The sequence below is a fragment of the Ambystoma mexicanum genome, chromosome 3q (assembly GCF_040938575.1).
Source record: "Ambystoma mexicanum isolate Mex_15411 chromosome 3q, UKY_AmexF1_1, whole genome shotgun sequence".
Classification (NCBI taxonomy): domain Eukaryota; kingdom Metazoa; phylum Chordata; class Amphibia; order Caudata; family Ambystomatidae; genus Ambystoma; species Ambystoma mexicanum.
The window spans coordinates 1075754327-1075777733 of record NC_090926.1 but is presented as its reverse complement, the minus strand read 5'-3'; the positions used below and the strand labels follow the sequence as shown (position 1 = coordinate 1075777733).

Here is a 23407-nt window from a genome sequence, read left to right as displayed (position 1 = left end):
CCAAGCCTGTGTCTCCGTGGCATCTAACAACTCGGCCGAACTCTTTAAAATCTGCAAGGAACTGGCCAATCCTGCTGCAGTCTCTACCTCCCCTGTCCACTCCGAGGCCCTTTGCACGGCTCTGGCTTCGCATTTCATCTCTAAAACTCAGGACATCCTGTCCTCCTCTCTCTTCCTCTCCCTCTCCTCCCGCTAGTCCCTGCTCTTCTTCTGGCCTTTCTTCGGCCACCTCTCCTCTCTCCTTCTCTGCCTTTCCCCTGTTCTCCCCAGACAAGGTTTCTAGACAAGTCCGATCTATGAAAGTCCAAAACCATCGAGGACCACATTGACACCCTGGCTCCTGCTCTGGCTGACTTCTGCAACTACTCCTTCCCCCCTCAAGCACTCCCTTGTGCAACCTCTTCTTAAGAAACCCTCTGCCAACCCGTCCTGCCCGGCTAACTATTGCCCAATCTCCATTACTCCTTTCCTGGTTAAACTCCTGGAAAAGCTGGTCATATCCCAGCTTAATCTTCATGCTGAATCTGTTGGTTGTCTCCATGACCATCCGTCTGGCTTCAGAGCTGCCAGAAGCACGGAAACTGCTCTCCTGAACATCCGTGAAGACCTGCTATCCAGCCTCCAACACCCCCTGTGTTCTCATCTTACTTGATATCTCTGCTGACTTTGACATGGTCAACCATGTCATTCTACTCAACCGTCTCTGTGATAACCTGGGTATCACTGAGCAGGCCCTGGCTTGGCTGACTTTCCTCTCCGATCGACCCTCCCAGGTCCAACTTGGGTCCTTCCTCTCCTCTATCTATATCTCTACCTTTGGTGTTCTTCAGGGTCTAGCCTCTCTCCCTGGCTGTTCAACCAATACCTGGCACTTCTTGCCCACCGCATTGTCGCTCTCTACCCCAACTTTCAGTTCTATGCGGATGACACTCAACTCATTTTCAGGCTCCTTTCAGCCACCTGTTCTCCTTCTCTCATCTCCGACTGCCTGTCTGCTATCCAGGAGTGGTGTGCCGCCAATGATCTCTGCCTGAATATCAGTATGACTGAAATTCTCCTCATCGGCACACCCCTTCCCTCCTTTCCTGTCTCTCTCTGGGCAGCCACTCTTGGTCCTCTTCCTGCACCCACCTGTGAGGCTAAAAACCTCGGGGTCATCTACCAGATGCACCTCCTCAGAGGTATTCCTCTCCTTCCCCCAGAAGCTCACTGTCTCCAGAGCGCTGGTTCTCTCCAGGCTGGACTACTTCAACAGCCTCTTTCTAAATCTGCCTGCCTCTACTCTCCGCCCTCTGCAACTCATCCAGAACAGGACTGCAAGATTTGTCCTTGGCCCCAAGCTCAGTTCAAAACCCTCTACATTTTCCACAAGGCCTTCTGGGGCCTGCTGCCTCAATATCTTCAACTCTCTCTTCCTAAATATCTTCCTTCTCAAGCTCTTCGCTCATCCGCCTCCAACTCCCTCAGGGTCAGTCACTTCTCCAAGCAACGAGTTGGTGGTAGATCTCTTTCCTCAGCTGGGGCCACCCTCTGGAACAGCCTCCCTGCCTCACTGAAAATTGAGGAGAACCATCTCCGGTTGCGGAAGCACCTCAAGACCTTCCTCTTTGCCTCTGTTTTCTCGCCTCCTCTCCCCTGCTGAACTCCTGGCTGAGACCGAAACTGCATTGGTCACCTGGCTACCATCTGTTCTCAGTCCTAGGTCCCCTCCCTGCCAGTTGCACACCTGCACAGCAGCCCTTGCATTCTGGGGCCATTTCTGTACCCCTACAGCCCCTACCAGCACTTGATGCCTGCACTTACCTGTGCACCTGCCACCAGCTGGCCGCACTTCTTATTTATTGTTCCTTTTTATTGTTTCTATTTATTTACTGTTAGCCTATATATTGCTCTTCCCCCTCCTCCCCTTCCCTCTCGCACATTCCCCTTCCCCACCCCCCTCCTGCACTTGAGCGATCTCAATATCACCTGTCCTAGTAAGATCGCTGTCTGTCTTCCCTCTGTTCCCCTCCTTTGCCTCGTCGCGCCTTGAAACACTTGTGTATAGGCGCATTATAAATGCCATATCATTCACTCTTTTTGCGATGTCACTGACTTTCTAGGGTATTCTCATTTATTTTCTTAAATTGTGCTCTAATATGGTGTTGCTTATTTTCTCGGGGGATGGAGGGTTATTGACTGTGTTTAAGGCGATGCTTTAACACTTGTGGATGAAGGCATCCTTGTTGGTTGTGTCACTCATTTATTATCTCAATCTTTTTGTGAAATAGGAGTTACAGTACGCTCAGCGGCAGCATTTCATGAGAACCCCAGATAACAGTCATCCCAGCTCTGCAGAAAGCCTACATCTACAATATTCACAGCATAAACCTAGTGACAGGAAGGATCCCTCCGGCCCTAAGGTACAGTCTACCGTCCAGCTGGTCATACAAAAGCGACCTGTCTTTTTCATACGAGAGCAAACAAGTGCATGTTCATGATATTTTTCAGTGCATAGGCATTTGCTGAAAACTAACCCATGCAGAGGAGCTTCTGATGTCTGCCTTCCAAATGGGGCTCAGCTCAGGTGCAGAGTGAAAACCGGTTTGTCTTATCTGAATGTGATTCAAATGCAGAGGGACATCAGGGTTGCCAGACATTTCGTCGAAAAAAATTGGTCGACCAGACAAATGGTCGAACCAATTTGGTCGAAAACCAAATGGTCGAAATTATTATTTTTTTTATTTTAACCCTTTTTTTTTTTTCTTTCTAAAAACCCCTTTTTTAACTAAACGAAAACCCGAAAAATAAATATATAAATAAAAAAAAAAATTCGACCATTTGGTTTTCGACCAAATTGCGTCAACCAAATTGCAGTCGACAAGTTTTTTTTCGACGAGTTGACTGGACACCACCAGTGGTCACTTTCAGATGTGGCTCTGATGCAGAGTGACGCCATCGGTGGCTTTGAATGTTGCTCAGGTGCAAAATAAAACTTGGTGTATTGTAACAAAGCCAAGTGGAACCCACAAAAGAGATATCAGCAGAATTGTAGTTGAATATGGTTTATTGAGGGTTATTTACAAGTTTAGTCAAAGGAAACGCTAAAAGAATCCAAATGAGCAATTCAGGATGGTTTGACTTTATCCTTGTAACTCACTTTGTCACAGTTACCGTTGCAGGTTCTTTGGGCCTCTCCAAGTCACCTAGTCTCTTGGTGAAGTGTCTTTCCTGGTTTTCCTACTTTCTTGGATAGGTCTTTTGTAGGATTTAAGTCCCAAGCATAAAGTTGGCAATTGTTTCTTTTCTTTTCTCTCTCCTCCTTGCCTACTGCGTACCAAACCTCTCACACTATCCCCTTTGTTGTCTTGCTACCTGCTCATCCCTAGGGGGACTTCTCCTTCCCACTCTTTCTCCTTATGATTATGCCATAGTACTTCGACTGCACCTCCTAAACATTTTGCCTCATGGTCGTACAGCCCAGGCCCCTATTTGTTATGCTTGCACCATGCCATAGATGGCGAATAGGATGTGCTGTGCCGGTGGCCTTGTACATGAGGAGGACTGCTGGTTACAATTGTGGTATACGGCCTGAATTCTTTTGTGTATCAGAAACCCCAGGGTGAGGGCATGGCATGCATCTACGTGGAAGTATTGAGTGGATTTGCAAGTAGGCCCTAAGCAAGACCTGGAGACTCTGTAACCCACGAATAGCCTTACACAGAATGGTGTGTCTATGCCCAAAAGCAAGATGGGCTCTCAGCTGAAACCTGCTGGATACTGCTTGTCTGGAAACAACAAAATAATGATGGTGCACACTTTAAAATAGTTCAGGTTATATTAGGTTTCTCCATATTAGTGCAACAGATATAAAGTTGACCCTGAGCACAAATGCCCGCAGGTACCTGGGGATCTTTGCTCACCTCAACTCAGCGGATGGCCAGACCGGCCGAGCATTGCTGAACTTAAATGGGCACCAGGTCAGACAGCAGTGCAACTCTGCCGCTCTGCTCCCAATGTGGAGGAAATCTTTCATCTGGTGCGGTTTTGCCTCGCAGTTTCACTGATGACTCACGAACTGAAAAATATAATGGAGTGAACCAGTAGATAGAGGATGACAGGATTCTCTAATTAAATTTTTTTTTTAAACTTATATTTATTGATTTTCACATATCAACGTACATCAAACAAAATGAACACCCAGACCCCCCCCACCCCCCCAACTCCCCCCGCTCTCCCTCCTGGGGCACCAGTTATCAACGTTCTGGGATTACTTTATGCACTGAATATGTCAGTTACTTTAATGTTGTGTGGGCACCATTGTTCCATGAAATGTGACTGGAGGTATTCTAGGATTCCTCCCCATTCCTCTGCGAACCTGTCCCTTGTTCCTTGTATTGTATGGGTGACTTTCTCCATTGCCAAATATGTCCACACTTTTTGTAGCCACGTGAAAGTCAGTGGGGTGTCTTTCTTTTTCCAACTCTGGGCTATTGTTGACCATGCCACTATGAGAAGACCCATGAAACCTCTCCATTGTGTTTTTTTGTATTTTCTAGCAGTTTTGTCTCTTATTCCACACATCCATACACCCACCCCCATTTGTCCCACATCTGGAAACATTTTTCCCATTTCTGCCTTCACTTCTTCCCAAAACGGCACTATCCCCTTACAATTCCACCAAGTGTGTTTCCACGTTCCCACTTCTCCGCGTTCCCTCCAACATTTGTCTGTCGTTTTGGGGAACATTATATGCAGTTTTTCGGGGGTATAGTGCCATTGTGTTACTATTTTGGTCCACATTTCTCTTGCCTGCGCTGCTCTAGTCATCTTTGAGCATGTAAGTCCACTTGACCTCTTCCTCCTGAGAGTTAATGAAGGAGTAAAGAAAGAGTGGAGATCCATTTCTTTTCCCCTGAGTTGGATATGACGTATTTCTCAAATGGAGTGAGGGTTCTCGTCGCTGCCACAGTTATTTCCGGGGTTTTTAACCAGTGTTTAAGTTGTTTGTATCTGAATCTGTCCCGTTTGCGGCGTGATGTGCAAGGGTAGCACGATTCGTGAGTCCTGACTTCGTTGACAATGAACATTTCCCCAATTTTCATTATTCCCGCCTCCTCCCAACTTTCGTAGACCCCTGTTCCAACCCCGGTGGGAACTGTGGATTTCGTGAAATGGGAGTGAAAGGGCCCAGTGCGGTGGTCATTATCCCTTTTCGCGTTTGGGTATCCCACGCCTCCATTGTTGTCTTCATTATTTCGCTAATCCCCATGTTGGGGTGTCTATGTTGTTTCTGTTTCCAGAGTAGTTCTACCAGCGGGGTTCTTGCTACTGCTTTATCTTGTTTCACCCAAATCGGTTGCGGGTCATCGCCCATAATTCAATTTATTTTTAAGTATAATTTTATTTCATCAGTACAAAAATATATGTCTATCATTACAAATCTCAAATACATACAAAATAAATTCCTGCAACAAACTAGTACAAAATTATATCCGTCATTCATTCACAAACACATTCTCAAATCAGCAACAACTCTCCTCTTTCCTGTGTAACCAAAACTTTGTTACACCATATTTCAGACAAGTGCTTTTACAACATATTTAGACCCTATCCTTGGTACATGTGTCACTCTCCGTTTTTTACAGTTACAAGCGGTTTTCTTGGTCGACACATGTTTTGGTCTTGGGACTGGGCACTACCACTCTAGCCCTCCTGTTTTTCAGACCTTCATCAGAACGCGAAGCAAGAATCTTGTTGAGTCTTGCCTTACAAGTACTGGAGTGAGCCACATCATCTCTGTGTGTAAACTTCGCAGATGTAGAAGGTGCAACGGAATCAATCCCTCGCTGGTACCTAAATATAATGTCTTCACCTGGTCTTTCAATTTCGTAATGGGTGTTACGCTCACCTGGCTCCCACAGGGGCGTCGGTCGGACCCGGACGGCTGCGTTCTCCACCAACGTGATGCGTAGTGCAGAGATGACTGACTGGACTGGCCCTCCTAATCTTGTCTGCTTGACCCGTAGAAATATTCTCCTGCAAGTGGAGAGATGGATTTGGCCACCCGTGGATTCAAGTGATGGCACCCCCCACAGTCCTCCCCACTAATCACCTCCTAAGTACCCTCTCAGCAATCTGACCTTATACTCTTGAAAGATGAGCTCTCCATCCTGCATGGATTGCAGGGGCGCGTTGATGCCAGTTACTTCACTTGTTTGAAGGCGTGGGAGAGTTCCGGAGAGTATTGACTCTGAGGTTCCTGGCGAGGACCAGTAAGTATCAAGTTCATAGAGTTCAATATGTCCGATGTTCACTCTTGTTCCCCCCTTCCTTCTTTGTCTTGCAGCTGAGTTTGTGAGAAGATGCTCTTGTGGTAGCTGGTGGCGCTCAGGTAAGAGTCTGTATTACCCGACGCTGTCCGGTAAATGTTGCACGTGTTTAACGTGTTGTTTTCTCTCTCTTTGCAGGTGCGGCACATGAAGATGTGGAGAGTTATAGAATAATGCCTCCGGTGGTAAATCAGGTAAGTCTATGGTGGTAAGAGTTATATTTGTTGGTTTTCTCGGCTCACCTTGTTGTTTTCTTTTGTCCCCCAGGTGCCGGAGTTCTGCGAAGAAATGATGGCGGCAGCGCCGAATCGAAAGATGCTGCGAGGACTGGTGCGTGTGGTGTGGTGCGGCGCTGCAGCTGGAGATGCGACGCGTACTGTAATGATTTTCTTTCCAGGTCCGGAATCAGATGAGGAATTCGAAAATAGTTTTTCTAACCTTGTCCTTTTCTTTCCTCTTTGTTTTAGGAGCTCCAGATTCGAGGTGGGCGTGGCAGAAGACTGGATGCTGACAGCAGGCATGGTGAGCGTTATGCTGCTGGAAGCAGAATAACGCGAAGCGTGTGCTGCTGTTTGGGCTATGTATAAATAGCCTCTAAAATAGTTCCAGGTAAGAAGTTCCCCAGAACCACGCCCCAGTAAAAAATAGTCCCTGTAATAAAATAGTCCCATCCAGGCCTCACGTTGGCTTGGATTCACTTGCAGCATGGTCTGCTTCAGGTAAGTAAAGTCTATGAGCCTGGCGTCTATGGCGCCAGGACTGATTTCTATGATGAGCCTGGTGCTTAAGGCGTCAGGACTGAACCCAAACATCCCCCAGACGGGGCTGTTGGGGTTTTAATAAGAATCTGGATACCTGCTCCCGGAGCTGATAGGCTTGGTCCTGATGCCCGGGGGTAGGCATCATGACAGCACCCCCCCCCCCCAAGGCCCCTCCTAAAGTTGTTTTTTCCCTTGGCCCTGGTTTGTCTGGAATGTCCCGATGGAATCTCTTCACCAACTGAGGTGCATGAACGTGGTCACTAGGCTCCCATGACCTTTCTTGTGGTCCGTAGCCCTTCCAATCGATTAAATAAAGTTTTGATTTAACCATCTTGGAGTCCAGGATATTATTTACCTCGAATTCAGGTTCTCCATCTATCAAGATGGGGTCAGGTGGTTTGGTTAATCTTGTTCCTGGTTGAACTGGTTTTAAAAGTGAAACATGAAAGACAGGATGAATTCGCATATTAGAGGGTAATTCCAATTTGACGGCCACCGGGTTGATAATGGCCTTAATGGTGTAGGTCCCAAATATCTAGGGTTAAAAGTCTGAGTTCCCTTCAGAGGTATGTGTTTGGTAGCCAGCCAAACTTGATCCCCAATCTGGTATTGTGGAGTTTCACTTCTATGTTGATCAGCATTTTTCTTATATTTCTCTTTTGCTTGTTTCAAATGTTCTGTTGCCTCCTTAAAGGCTTGTGTAATAGTAGAGTGCAAATGACTAACTGCGGGCATTTCTAAGTGCTGAGGCGAATCTAGTTCTGAGGTTCGAGGGTGATGTCCATAAATGGTATAAAAGGGACAGAGTTATTGTATGCATACTCGGAAATCCATAAAATATCTTTCCAATTACTTTCGGTCTGGTGTAGCATGCAACTTAGGTAATGTTCAAGGGTCTGGTTGGTCCTCTCCGTCTGACCATCGGTCTGGGGATGGTGACTGGTTGATAACCTCACGTCGATTTGCACCAATTGACAACTTTTCTTCCAAAAATGTGAAATGAATTGACTACCTCGGTCAGAGACCAATACTGAAGGAAATCTGTGTATTCGAACAATGTTTTCGAGGAACTCCTTGGCCAGAATTGAAGCAGAAGGTAATCCCTTTAAAGGAATAAAATGGGCCATCTTGGAAAAAAGATCCACAATAACCAGAATGGTGTTAAATCCATCACATGGAGGTAGATCTGTAATAAAGTCTAAAGATAAGGTGTGCCAGGGGGTGTAGGTGGAATATCCAAAGGTTGTAAAAGGCCAGCTGTTTTTTTCTTCTGACTTTTGTTTTGGGCGCAAATGCCACAAGACATCACAAATGACATTACGTCTTTTCGCGAGGTGGGCCACCAGAATTGTCTCTTAATTTTAGCTTCAGTTTTTGCGATACCTGGGTGCCCTTCCATCAGGGTGTCATGATAATTGGAGATGACTAGTTCTTGTAGTTCCTTGTGTGGTAAAAATAGTCGCCCTTGATAATAAGGTAGGTCATTGATGACTGAGTAGTTCGGGCCTTTCTTTACCCAGTCCTGCAGGGCTGTTGGATCGAAGAGTTGTTGGATTTTTACATGAATATCCTCTAGTGTCTGTAGAGTAGTTATGCCAAAAATTCTTTGTTTTGAAATTATAGGCACCGGTTCCAGGTTCGCATATGCTTCTCCCATCCCTATTTGGGATAAGGCATCTGCCTTGCCATTTTTACAGCCTGGTCGATAAGTGATCACGAAATCGAACTCGGCAAAGAACAATGCCCATCGAAGTTGCCGCAATGATTGGGCTTTGGCTGTTTTTAAATACTGCAAGTTCCGGTGATCGGTGATTACAGTAATGGTATGCCTGGCACAAGAAGATAATGCCGCCAATTCTTGAAGGCGGATTTGATGGCTAATAACTCTTTATCGGTAACCGCATAGTTTAACTCGGGTGCCGAGAAATTTCTGGACCAAAATGCTACTGGGTGAAGTTGACCAGTTTCAGGATCCTTCTGGGACAGGACAGCTCCCATGGCTAAACTGGATGCATCAGTTTCAACTATGTATGGAAGTTCAGGGCGGGGATGCTTTAAGACAGGTGCAGATGTGAATTTCGCTTTCTCCTCTTGGAAGGCCTTTTCAGCCTCTTCGGTCTACAAAAAGCGTTTGTTTTTTCGCTAAAGTGCTGTGATTGGGTGTACAACATGTGAGAAATCTGGAATTTATCTGCGGTAGAAATTAGAAAATCCGAGCATGCTTTGTACCCCTTTAACTGAACTGGTTGATTTCCACTTGCGAATTGCGTCCACCTTTCGAGAGTCCATTCGGACTCCTTTTGGAGTCAGGATAAATCCAAGGAATTCAACTTCCGTAGTATGAAACACATTTTTCCAATTTTGCATATAACTTGTGCTGGCGTAGTTTCTCAAGGACTGCACGCACGTGCTTAACATGGTCGGATTCTGAGGAGGAGTACACTAGAATATCGTCTATGTATACGACAACACAGACGTCAATGAGTTCACGAAGGAAATCGTTCATAAAATACTGGAAGGCTGCTGGTGCATTGCACAACCCGAAGGGCATCATCTGATTTTCGAATAATCCATACTTGGTGCGAAAGGCAGTCTTCCATTTGTCGCCTTTCTTTATACGTACCAGATGATATGCCCCTCGGAAATCCAATTTAGTGTAGGTGCAAGCATCCTTTATTTGGTCTAGTAATTCGGGGATCAGAGGCAATGGGTATCGGTTCTTCACCGTAATCTGATTTAAAGGATAGTTCCGGGACTTTTTTTTTATTGTCCCTACGGTTCGGCCATGTGTTTTTAAGCATAAATCGGTAGATCGTAGAAAACTTTCCTATGGACCTTACCCGACTTTTTGTCCATTAACGCACTCGAAATCAGCCGCCATTTTCTGATAATCCTATCATTTCCCCCCATCGCCCTGGCTCACCTGCTTTTGCGGCACTAAATCAAATCCCCCACCCTGAGCCTGACATCAGCAGACGCGTACCGCCCATTTCCCAACGCCAAAGCACGTTTTGTGTCAACAATCGCTGCGCCTCAGCTAATGAAGTGTCGCCATGGAAATGGCAGGACGCCTCTTTCCTCAATAAGTATAAACACTCCGTTTCACAACACACAGCAGCAGATTTTCAATTCCATTCCTCTCTCTGTGTTACTTTGAGTATTCTGTGACTCGTTTCTGTGCTCTGGTCAGCTACCTTCGCCGCTTCTAGGCCTTGTGAACACCTGTACCATCTCTGTAAATTATTTTACTTTCTTTACCACACAATGGCTACAATAATGCCGTATATGTACGAGCCCGAGTACACCGAGGAGGAACTACTGGAAAGGCAAGCACGCGAAAACCATGGGGATTCGGACGGCAGTTGGGAGGACCAGTCAACGGATGAAGAGCCTGGACCATGTAGCATGGACGGCGTCTCCACCTGGTGCACGTGCAATCGGTGCGAGCTAATGCCAACTGAGGACGAGAACTGCTGCTGCCGTGAAAATTCCGGGTGCTTGGCCTACATTTCGGAAGGCGAGCCAAGTCCGCAATGCATCACCGAGCTGCCAGAGTTCAGGGAAGCCTGCCTCTCGCGGACCGTGTTGAGGATGATGATGGTGCTTATGCACGAACTTCGCGGCACTGTTCGTCCGCGTAATCCGAGTAACGAGTAAGTATACTCTGGTTGTGATGTCAGTGATGCCACTACTATTTCATGGTCGTCTCCCACATATAAAATTACATCTACATATCATTCGAACGCATGTAAATTGGTTCCATATTGTGCATTTTCTAGATAGAATTTTTTTCAAAGCAGAATGACATTTTTTACCTGAATCGACATTGATAAGAAAGTTTTGTCGTTTTAATACAGTTTGCATCTTTCTTTTTCACAGGTGGTACAGGCTGGTGGCCTATCGTTGCTTCACTTGGTGGCTTCACGGGAGGCTCGGACACTGCGTTCGGAGAGTAATACCTGCCTGTGCGGTACTTGCCATTAGACAACATTTCCCCAGCGACAGTGGACAATACCGCGGATTTTCCCTGGATGTGCTGCAACCGGAACTTTACAATGTGTAATGTTTATTATTTATGTTCAATTGAAATTAAGATCTAAAATAAAACCCAACATATATTTTAACAATGGTTGTTTTGATTTTTTTAATGAATCTAGTGTGTCTCCATCCCGGCCTTGCCTCCTCCCCCAAAAATACTTACCACACCACTTTGTTCAAGCGTTGGCAATAAAAGGCCGTTGGATTTTATTGATACAAAACATGGTTATAGGTAAATAATCAATATGGTTGATCATAATAAATCATCCTTTTGGGCACCGGGTACAGAGATGACCCCCTCTGGCCCGTGCCGCCTTGCCACCACAGGCCAGCCTGCTGCTGACTAACTGCCTAGGCATCCAGGGTCTCCAGGGTGAACTGCACCCATATATTCTCCTGGGAGGGTGAGGTATTTATAAACTCACCCCCCTGCCTTCCATGTACTAGATCCTGCAGCCTGCCTCTTACATGCAGTTAGATGGCCTCTCCTTGGTGAGGCCCTGCGGCAAACGAGTCTTGTCTGCACGACCACCGCCCCAATCCACCCCCCGCCCTATCAAAGGCAGTTCGCACCGGGGTACTTGTGCTGGCAAGTGGAGCTGTCAGGGAGCGATAAAGGCCAAGAGGTGCCAAAGACCATGTACACTTCAAAGTGGTCTATAGAGCATGGGTTGTTGTTCCCATGTCTACCTCCAGACCCCGTGTCTCCTGCCAAGCATCCCCCCTCACGCTGGACGCCCCCCTGCAATCCACATAAGTGTGTCTCCATTCAGGAGTCTTCCTGTGTCTTGTCTGCACGACCACCGCCCCAATCCACCCCCCGCCCTATCAAAGGCAGTTCGCACCGGGGTACTTGTGCTGGCAAGTGGAGCTGTCAGGGAGCGATAAAGGCCAAGAGGTGCCAAAGACCATGTACACTTCAAAGTGGTCTATAGAGCATGGGTTGTTGTTCCCATGTCTACCTCCAGACCCCGTGTCTCCTGCCAAGCATCCCCCCTCACGCTGGATGCCCCCCTGCAAACCGCATAATGCCACGACATATACACGTCATTCATTCACAAACACACCCCTGTTTCGAATTCTTTATAACCCACTTCATATTTCTAATGAGAACTTCTTTGCGCTTTGCTAGTCAACCCATGAAGGTGCTGGTTATCCGCTCTTCGTCTCTGTGAACTTCCGTGACCACTTTGAGGAAACTCGTCAGTTTGCAACCTGTGAACTGCTCCCTGTTCGACGACAAGAAACTACTCTGATCCCTGCATCTAACTGTTTGTTCGTCAAGGTAAGGCCATGTACCATAATCATTTTGCGTCCAATTTTTTAATTTATATCTATTTGCTAGTAGTCATCAAATTGCATCCATGTTTTCTTTTCGTTCAAGACAGTACATGCAAGGAACTAGTCACATGTTCTGAGTTTAGTCAAATTATTTTTCTATTTTTTTTAAAGTTATTCAAATACTTATCCGCATGTGAATAACGTGTATAGTTCCAAGAACCAAAACGAACCTTGCATTGAACCTTTTATGTGTCATTTAATTTTTTAACACATTGGTATTCATAGAGAATTGTTGATCTTTACTTTTCAGAACTTTCCACAATGCCTGCCTGTTCCATTGGCGGTTGCCCTTCGAAGACCCATAATAAATCTGAAGGTACTATAATGCATGTTTTCCCTAAGACAATAGATCAGATAAGAGAATGGGTCCGATATTGCGGATATCCACCGTCTGAGCTTGAAAGTAGAGTCCTAGAAGTCTTTGCGGACAAGAGGGGTGATCGATACGGCATCTGCAGCAGGCACTTTAGCTCAGACATGTACTCCACATCATTGCTAATAAAGAAGAACACACCGCGAGCGAGGCGAAAATTGCTCCCAACCGCTATTCCCACTCTATTCGTCCACATCCCTCCACTGGTGAGTCAAGTTTACGGATTTAGCTCTCGGCCTTGCGGTAGTGTGTAGCATTAGCTAACAATAATTTCCCCATTTATGTATCCACTCAATATGAAGGCGGAAGATTCTCCATCCGTGTCGTTATTGCAGTCATCAGCCACTTCAAGCGCCTATCGGGTAATCTTACTTAGCTATTCTGCCACTGACTTGTTTTAGGCATGTAAATCAATAGTTTTAATTTATCGTGTAATTATTTTACCTAATGGTACACCCTTGTACTCGTCCTCTAGTCTTTGTTTTCAGTTATAATTATTGTTATCCAAAATAATGCAAGAGCTGTCTTTCAGGGAGATGCTGCGGAGTCCAACGCATTGACGACAACCGTTGATGTCACTCAGATGCTCGAGGTACGTTTCCGGACAGTTCCATCGATGGAGATCATCAGATCTTGCATTCTTCTAGCGTGATTGTTACACACAATGTTTCTTTCGTTTTTAGCCATTGATATGTCCTTCTGTCGTCGCCCTCCTATGTGTCTTCTTTTTTCAATATTGTGTTCATTACTAATGAAAGTCCTATGTTTCAGGGAGTCAAAGGAGCATTAGTCCAAGAAGAAGGGGGAGCATGCAGTTACGGGTCGGCGCAACAGCTTGCAGAAGTGTGCACCGCAGTTACATCGTCCCTTGATGTTCTTATGCATTTCGAGGTATGGATACTGACAGTTCGATCAAGCGAAATCATATGACGTGATTACATCCGCTATACTTCCTTCTTTATTAACGCAAGTACTATGTTTCAGGGAGATGATGGAGCTTCTTCTACAAGAACATCACCCCTAGTAGTTGATGCAGATCTCTGGGTGGTGACACTTCCAACGATCGAGCAAATCGAATCATATTTAGATATCCATTATTTATTTTAGACAACTGATCATTTGTGCAGGTCTATTTAGATGAGCCGTTGACGCCTGCACAAAGTTTATGTTCTTTTTAACAAAATAGAAAACCATACTAATGCAATTACTGTGTTTCAGGGAGTTACTGAAGCATCATCTTCAATAATTTCATCAATGGAAGTCTATGAGGAGCCCGAGGTATGGATCTTGACAGTTCCATCTAAGTAGATCAACAATGCGTGAATAATTGTCGTTTGAATGTTCTACACAAAGCGTTCATTCGTGTTTTGCTATTGAGATGTACGTGGGTATTGGTCCCCAAGTACATTTTGTGTTTTCAATATTATTATACATACTAATGAAAGTTCTATGTTTCAGGGAGTCGATGGAGCGTCAGTGCGTGATGGATGTGCTTATCATGAAAATATAGTCGTTGCAGCGCAAGAGGAAGTGGAGACATGCACACACGAGTCGGAGCAACAGCGTCCTGATGTTGAAGTTCGAGGCAAGAAAGTTTCAAAGAAAAGAAAGCAAAAGAAGGTTAGTGTCCTGGTCACTATATTATGTTGTTTTTCACTGTTAATAGTTCAATACTGTAAGTTGTGTTTAAACTGAACATCCCTTTTCCAATCTGTCCTCTAGTTGCGAGTGGGTGTACGAACTAGATCTACACAGACAGTGAAGCGAACGAGAGATGTTGCTTGTCAAACCTTTTGGCAGGGACTTGAGACTGGAGATGCATCGTGCCAATGGGAAGAATATGAAGTGATTGACAACGGAGCTATACCAGCACCAGCCATTGATAGTGAATGTCCTCCTGGTAGTTCGGATGCAGTCGGAGATCAATTCACAGAATCCACACCCGCAAAAACTAAGACCGCGAGAAAGTTGAAGAAATTGTTTTATTCACCCATCGCCGGAGAAGGAACAGATGTTGCTATGGAAGAGAATGAAGTGGACGACAATGAAACACCATCAATATCACTGAACATAGCGGAAGACGATATCAGAGATTCTACCTTTCATGTGAGTGACATGTCCTCAACGTTACAGGCCGAACCAGCTGGGATGCAGAGTGACAGTATAAGGAAAGAGGCCAAATTCATTGTATTCGATAGTTGTTTGATTGATATTATTATTCGGATGAAATGTGGCCATTCGGTTGGTGGAGAAGTATGTGGGGAGCCATTGATTAATGTGACTCGTGCAATTCGAGGCACTAACCTTAAAATACATGCCACCTGTACAAAATATCATCCTTTTTCATGGTCTGCACAACCCATGCTGGGGCAACTGCCAGCAGGCAATCTACTTTGTGCAGCGGTTGCACTTTTTAGTGGTTCAAGTTTTAAAAAGTTAGAGTCTTTGTTTGTTTGTGGGAATCCATTTCATTGCGAAAACTCAGTTCTACAAATACCAAGTCGATTATCTATTTCCAGCCATTAGCGAAGCTTGGAGAATGGAAAAAATGTCTATTGATAGTACATTCGCGGGCAAACGGTTCAGGCTAGCCGGTGATGGACAGTGCAACAGCCCAGGATTTTCAGCCAAGTACTGCACCTACCACTTTCAGGACATGGAAAGTAAGAAAATTGTGAGTTTGGTGGTCGTGCAGGTGTCACAAAGTACATCCTCAGTGGCCATGGAGAAGTTGGCTTTGTAGCATCATTGCAAGAACTACAATCGCGGGGAATGGTGATCGACCTGATAGCCACGGACAGACACGTTTCAATTGCCAAGACAATGAGAGAAGAGTACAAAAATATAAATCACCAATTTGACGTATGGCATCTTGCAAAAACAATCAATAAAAAAATGTCGGCTGCAGGTAAAAAAAAAGATATGCAAGGTATTTCACAGTGGTTCAAGTCAATCAGCAACCATCTTTGGTGGAGCTCAAAAACATGTGGAGGGTCGTTGGAAATTCTACTGGAAAAATGGCGGTCAGTAATGCTACACTGTAGCAACGTTCACCGCTGGACCACAAACCAACATTTCCACAATTGTGAACATGGCCATTTGTCCACAGAGGAGGCACGGAAGTAGAAGTGGTTGATTCCTTCATCACCCACTCACAAAGCCATTGAAAAGATTGTATTTGATAAAACTATAACAAGAGATTTGAGGGGACTCACGGAATTCTGCCACACAGGAGATTTGGAGGTGTTCCACAATATGTGCCTAAAGTACAGGCCAAAACGATTGCATTTTGGCATGCAGGGCATGATAAATCGGACTCTTCTAGCGGTCTTGGCACATAACTATAATGTTGGCCGTCAACAAAGTAGGACGACCGGAACTTTAGGGACGCTTCGCTACAATAAGGCGTTCACTAAAAGAAGTAAACAATGGGTGATCAAACCAGTGTTTGAGGATATGCAATATGAGTTTGAGAGACTTATTGTTGATGTCCTAGATAGGCACATACATGGAGTTGTGAACGAACCTGTGCAGGGGACAACTGCATTGCCACCCAACATTGCCTCTGTTCCATGTCCACCTAAAGCAGAGCTCATTGAGAAATACACATCACGGTTTAAATGATTGTAATTTGATTGTCTGTTCTCTCGAGTCTCCTCATGTTGCAGGCCCATTGAATATGTGTATCTATGTAATGTGTAAATAAAAGTGATTGCTCAGTGTACATGCAATGTGTCTCTCCACCCTTGCCCCACCCTTCACCGTGCAGTTGTGCGAACCACCCGGGTGTCACCTGTGACTTTGCTCTGGAGTCTCCTCATGTCGCAGGCCCATTGAATATGTGTAGCTATGTATTGTGTAAATAAAAGTGATTGCTCAGTGTACATGCAATGTGTCTATCCAACCTTGTTCATTTGCGCATTAAATTAAACCAAACAGTAATATAAATCATTTTTTCAAAAAATATAGAATGTCTCCGTATTTATGGTTCTCTGGGGCTACAAATGCACGCAGACAAAATGCAAAGATGGAGTGTAAATTTCAAGTCCTGTGAGATGGCCTTACACTGAATGTAGCTAACTAGGAATGTGTGCTCGTTCAAAGTGAAGGTCAGCTGCTTTGATTTTTTGCTCGGGTGCCGGAATGGCCCACGACTCAGTATAAGGTTCTATTGTTATTTGACCTTGACAGGCCGGGACCATCCCGAAAGACTTCTTTTTGGGGGTGTGGTGCAATAACGTAAACGATAATGAATATAATTTCAGAAACGAAAATGTTCGTTCATTAGAAGAAATTATGTCGGCATAGAAGGAGTGGTATTTCGGGGCTGCCCTACGCACAGACACAATGGAAAATGCAAATATAATGTAAGTAACTCTTTAGATGAGTTTATACCGCAATTTAATTACTATACAGTAGCTTTAAAGACGGGTTAAGTTGTACTTGTTCGTTCTGTGTGGCATATTGTTTTGTACCGCGCACTATCTTGAGGAGAACCATCTCCTTTTACGGAAGCACCTCAAAACCTTCCTCATTGCTTTTGCTTTCTCTCGCCCTCTCCCCTGCTACAACTGGTCCACTGTCTGCGACCTCGGTCCTGGGCCCTTCCACTCTCCACCTGCACTGCCTCCCTGTCAACCCCTGCACTGGGGGACTGTCTCAGTATCCTACAGCCCCCCCTTGACGTATAATACCCAGTTGCACTGTCCTAGCTATGAAATAATTTCCCGACCTAATATATAAAATGAATAATTTTAATAAAGATCTGATGGTGAGACTAATTTCATTTTTTATGTTTTTAAAACAGGTACATCCTTCATTATTGTCTGTGTCACGAGTACCAGACACCGGCGGATGGCTTTTACAACCGCCAGTTTCTTCTCCGCGTGAACAACGTTGCCACCCTGACCATTTTATGGGACGATCGCCAAGTACAAGTATGCCCTTACGCGGTACTAACGGCTAGATGCAACATACAGACCGTTGTGGTGGCCTAGTGCCTCGTTGTTGGAACAGCCATGCGATTATCAGTGCGACCGAAGAGCTTATTTTATCGTAAACCAACACACTGTGTACTGCACACGAACATCGCTTGCCTCAAGACGAACTATTTTGGATCGAGAGCAAATAAAAATGCAAATCGCTGAATATTCTCTAAACCTTTGATGTCCAATAAATGTACTTTGCCAAATGTACAATCTTGCCGTTTGCTTTTAAACCACAGTTTCATATTCCGAATTGTGGCACTGTATTGTGAGATGATCTAAGACCCTGTGTACAGCAAAGGAACATTGCGTGCCTCAAAACGAACTTTTTGGAACGTGAGCAAATAAAGATGCAAATCGCTGAATATTCTCTAAACATTTGATGTCAAATAAATGTACTTTACCAAATTTACAATCTTGCGGTTTGATTTAAATGTACAGTTTCATATTCCGAATTGTGGCGCGCTGTGTTGTGAGCTGATCTGTGTTGGTTTCCGGGTTCTGTGTGGAGTCGCGTAGAAGACGCCTGGGCGGGGAATATGAATGTTTTCATAAAGTCTGTTTCAGGGGCGGGGGATTTGATTTAGTGCCGCAAAAGCAGGTGAGCCAGGGCGATGGGGGGGAAATGATAGGATTATCAGAAAATGGCGGCTGATTTAGAGTGCGTTAATGGACGAAAAGTCGGGTAAGGTCCATAGGAAAGTTTTCTACGATCTATCGATTTATGCTTAAAAACACATGGCCGAACCGTAGGGACAATAAAAAAAAAGTCCCGGAACTATCCTTTGATGGCCATGCCTGGCCAGGATGCACTTTTGGTGACAAAGGTAGTGGCCCTTGGCGAGTGGCCATGACATGGACAAAGTATACAGGAGTAAACATCATTTTTATAGTGTCAAGTCTACCCCACCACGTTAAATATAATGGAGATCATTTAGTGATCATATTTTCAATCATAGTTGTAATGGAATCAGCATTCATTTATAAAGAGTTTGAGACATTCGCTACAATAATAATTACAAGGTATTCAATACACGTAGGACATAGACATCCCAGAAGAATCAAAATCATCTGAAATCAAGGAGCTAACCAAGGAGAGAATTTCTGACTTATCAAGATTGCATTCATAACCTTATACCTCTGAGAATGTTTTAATGGAAGCAAGCACATTTGGGATGCAAGATTGAGGATTGGGTAAGTGCAGTAGGATGTCATCAGCATAAGCAGATAACTTAACAGTTGTAGAGTTAATGTTAATACAAATACCAAGAACATTATCTTTTATTTTTATACTTTAAAGAAAAGGTTATAAAGCAAAAACAAATAAAAGTGGAGATAAGGGGCAACCTTGTCTAGTCCCTCTAAGAATAGGAAAGGAACACTGAAGCAGAAATCTTTGCTAACATTCTTTTCCAATACACTTGATAAATGTAATTTTTGATTGATGCTGACCAAACTGAATTTATTAAAGGTGGCTCCTCTTATACACGTCTTCTCTTTAATGTTTTAGCTTCTCAATTTCTCCTTGGATCAGCGTGTATTAATAACACTCGATGCTGAGAAAGCGTTAGATCGTGTGGACTGGCAATACATCTTTAAATCCCTTATTTAGCATGGCATCCCCCCAATTTTAGATCCTTTATGCCTCAACAACCTCCAATATCGCAGTAAATCAAACCTTAAGCTCTTCCTTTCCTATTCTAGTACTTCCTTCTAAGGTACCGTAAACTGCCATCACTGGAAAATTGCTTGTAGGCAAAACATTTCTTAACTTCTTTCATGATCCAACTTTCCACTGTTTATGATTACACACGCAAACCTACTTATACAACCACATTCCTGTTGCCTCCACACAATCATGTGTACTCCCACTTTAATTCTGTGCATCATTTTCCTACTACTGCTCCTCTCTACCTCTTGCCTTAGTCCTTTTTTCTTCCTCCATAGACCACAGTCTGCTTACCCAGGCAGGGGCACAATACGCCAATTTCTCTGACAAGGTCCCGGGAACATAAGACCACCACAGTTGCGATTGGCAGAGTATTGAAGCTTTATAACCTAACACTATTCATTCTCAATGTGCATCAGGTACTGAGTGACACCAGGTGTGTCTCTTTTGAATGTGGCTCTGATGTTGAGCTATACTATTTGTGACGTGTCTACCTTTCAGGTTTGGAAGGTTGAGGCACTAGAGGTGAACTTTCACCAGATCATAGGCTTGGACAAGATAACTGTTCCTTAAGTACCCTGGGCTCACAATTCAGTAGCTTAGCCAAACTCTGGACAGGGCTCAAACTCTTTTGGTGGTAGTGTATTTTTGTGCAGAGTAGAGGTAATAAAGCAGTAGTCATTTGGAAGTAAAATAAGGAAAGTCTATGCAAATTACTATTTATATCTTTTATACAAACTCATGTCTAACTTGTAGGAATATGTTCATACCGGAACTGCTGTTTAAACAGAGATGATTGAAAATCAAAACAGATCCAAAATAATTCAACTTCAATAAAGAATAAAGAAAAGTCACCAAGAATTATTTAACGACTTGAAATAATCCTGTATTGTAATAGTCCTTTTCAGTATGGTGACTGGAATGGTCTAAGCACTATTATGGTACTCCAGAAGGGGCAAGGCAAGTGATCAAGTCATGCTGACAGGGTACCTAGCTATTTAGGGTTTGGGCTTCAACCTGCAGAAAACGTACACATCAGATGCTCTTGGGCACTGCATTAGGAGGTTTGTGTCATTTTCTCTTGTTTATTATTTAAAAAGGACTAACAAAGGCCAGGTTCTGATCAATACCTCAAGCAGGCTGATAGTTGCACTCTTCTTCATGACTGTCACTCTCTCATCTTAGCCAAGATCTGGGCTACAGCACCAAGCAGGTCCACTGCAGTGTGTGCTTTACATTGTCGGACTCATGTCAGAGACTGAGTTATAACTCTGTTACTTCTGCTTCCTTGCTTTCATGTTTACGCCAGTTACAACTGCTTCACCTCTCTGGACCGCCATCCTATTTTCTGGCTCCCATTGATCTCTTTTATACTGTCCAGTTTGTCCCATTTTAAACAAGAATGTATTTTGTTAGTGTTGCAAGTATTTTTTCATATGTCTGTCCCCTCCTGTGTTCGGTGGCTTGATCATCCCCATGTGTTTAGGGCATGGCTCCAAGGGCTTAAATATACCATCACTGCCATTTCAGGGTTAAGCAGCACTCATGGTGGCTATGCAGCTCTGCTTTTCCATCCCATTGACTGCCGGCAAACTATATCCTGCAGTCTCTGACTGAAAGGGGCCCCTAGGGGGACCCTGGCGTCTTTGGAAACAAGGCGAGTCACCACACACGATAGAGACGCCAGACACGAGGTTGTATTCCCAAAGCTAGTGTTTTATTGCAAAGCAAAAGTCTCAGTTGGCCAACTCAGTCTCACGCCCCGCGACGTGTATCTCTAGACCTCGAGGGACGCAAGTGAGTGAATTACGTACATCAGTTACATATATACAAAATACATATCAAACAATCAGCTATGACATGTTTAACACCCCCCCTTTATTGCGTTTCTTTGAACTTGGTGTGATGATGGACATCTCCAACACTATGACACCTTCAAACATCTATTCTAGTAACAATTTGCAATTTGTGAGTGTGAAGGCATCTTTCGGTTATTGAATAGAACACAGCGCTTCTATTCTTGGAAGCGAACTACATACGGGGGGGGGGAGTTGCATTCCGGACCTTGCTATCTATCAGGTGCTATTCACGTCCTGGGAGCCGACATGCTCTAGTGGGCTCAGCAAAGGGGGGCCGTAAGAAAAACATAATTCAAGCCTTTAGCGGTAACATATTCTACCATATAACGAGACTGGCAGCTGTGAAATGAGTAAATGCCCTGCAGCTCTGCTTCAAGGCTACATTCGGGAGGGAGCCGGGCATTCTTCCTGGCGCTGCCTACGTTTGTGTTTCAGCGAACTCTTGTTATCCTCAAGGCCCTGCGGCCTTGTCCTTTTCACATACAGACAACAATGTTTCACAGTCGAGCAGTGTAAGCGAAAAATATACTGCGAAGCAATAGGAACAGAAAGCAATGAGCAAGGGTTAGAAAACAAAATGGCGATTCTTGTTACATCAAAATGGCCGTTCATTGGCAAACTCGAAAACCTACATTTTGTCATATCGTGCATGAGACGGTTGGCCCACGGCCACCAAAATGCGTTTGCGGCCTCAAAGTAGAGGTATCCGTATTTCTAGACTGACAAACCCTCCTTTGGCCGTATGCCAAACGTCTCATCTATTTATTGAAACCTCCTCTAGTGATGATGTATCTGAAGTACTTATGTCTGAGTCTTGCATGCTATCGTGGACATCATTGTCTTCATCAATATCTATTGCCATCAACTCTTTTACTGCTCTCATCTCATTTGGGTCTGGGCTAGTTCGATCATGAGGTTGTTTTTTCTTTGTTAGCATTTGCATGCATCCTTCCGTACATCCCTCAGTTACCTCAGCGCAAACTATGGGTAAACAATGTATACAACAACAGCACGTTAGGAATATTCCGAACACCACTACTAATATTGAGATCAACTTCCATCCCCAAGATCATAGTATTCCCCAAAACCAAGATCCTATTCCCCAGCTCCCTTCTCCAGTAGGGAGTTCAGAGCTTAGAACGTGCATTTTCTTTATTGCTTCAAAGATCGTGGGGGAATAGTCATCGACATAAACGCAACATGCTGATCCCACTATTTTGTAAATTCCCCCACGATCAACCAGGATCACATCGAGAGCCATTCTATTTTGCAGCGTCATTAACATGATTCCTCTTTCTTCCAACGTCATGTTAAATAATATATCTGTTGTTGTGTTTATTGTGTTCTTTAGGATTCTGGACAGTTGCCTTATATTATAGGAGTTCACTATCTGTCCTAAGAATGGAATTAATGATTTCGCTACATCAGTTGCTATTAAAACACCTTCGTCAGTCCTTTTGACTCTAGTTTTGGATAATCTGGCCCTGGCTGCTGTTTCTAAGAGGAATACTCCTGGGAACAGTAGCCCTAGGTAACATGTACCTCCCCAGTTTATGGGCAACCAAGGGTATGCTTTCTCTCCACATATAAAATAAACTGGATCACCTACGTATACTGGTTCTATTTCCCATCTCAGTACCACTGTATTCATACAACCAGTATATGTTCCGACTGAAAAAGAGCCTTTCTTTTTTAGACAAAAAGGGACAGTACTTGGGCTATAATTCACCGTGTAAAATGGGGGAATTGCATCTTTGTCCCCTTCTGTTCTTACACGAAACGTCATTACAGATGTTTTTTTCTGGTGGGGACATTCTATCTCGTCTATTTTGTCATGTTATCTTTTGTGTACTTTTCTTTGTGGGCTCTGGGGCTATTACTTGTGCTTTATGGAAAATGGAACAACCCACAGGCTTCATTATTATCCCCTCAAACTGATTCATGTTGGTTCTGTCTAATTGACCCGTATTACTCTCATTCCATTTTCCATAGAACATTGCACCTAAAGATGCACTACATGCAGAACTTAATGGTAATGGCTGCACATACCACCCTATTCCTTTCCCGGCA

The 23407-nt window shown here is 44.3% G+C and overlaps 1 protein-coding gene across 1 annotated transcript in view; it reads left to right on the top strand.

The window, feature by feature from the left end:
• The window catches only part of CCDC57 (coiled-coil domain containing 57), a 1326425-nt gene that overhangs the window by 1048489 nt on the left and 254529 nt on the right, over positions 1-23407 (top strand). The window contains exon 18 of the mRNA XM_069655328.1: positions 2271-2402. Coding sequence (XP_069511429.1) covers positions 2271-2402 — 132 coding nt within the window. The remainder of the gene's footprint in view (positions 1-2270; positions 2403-23407) is intronic.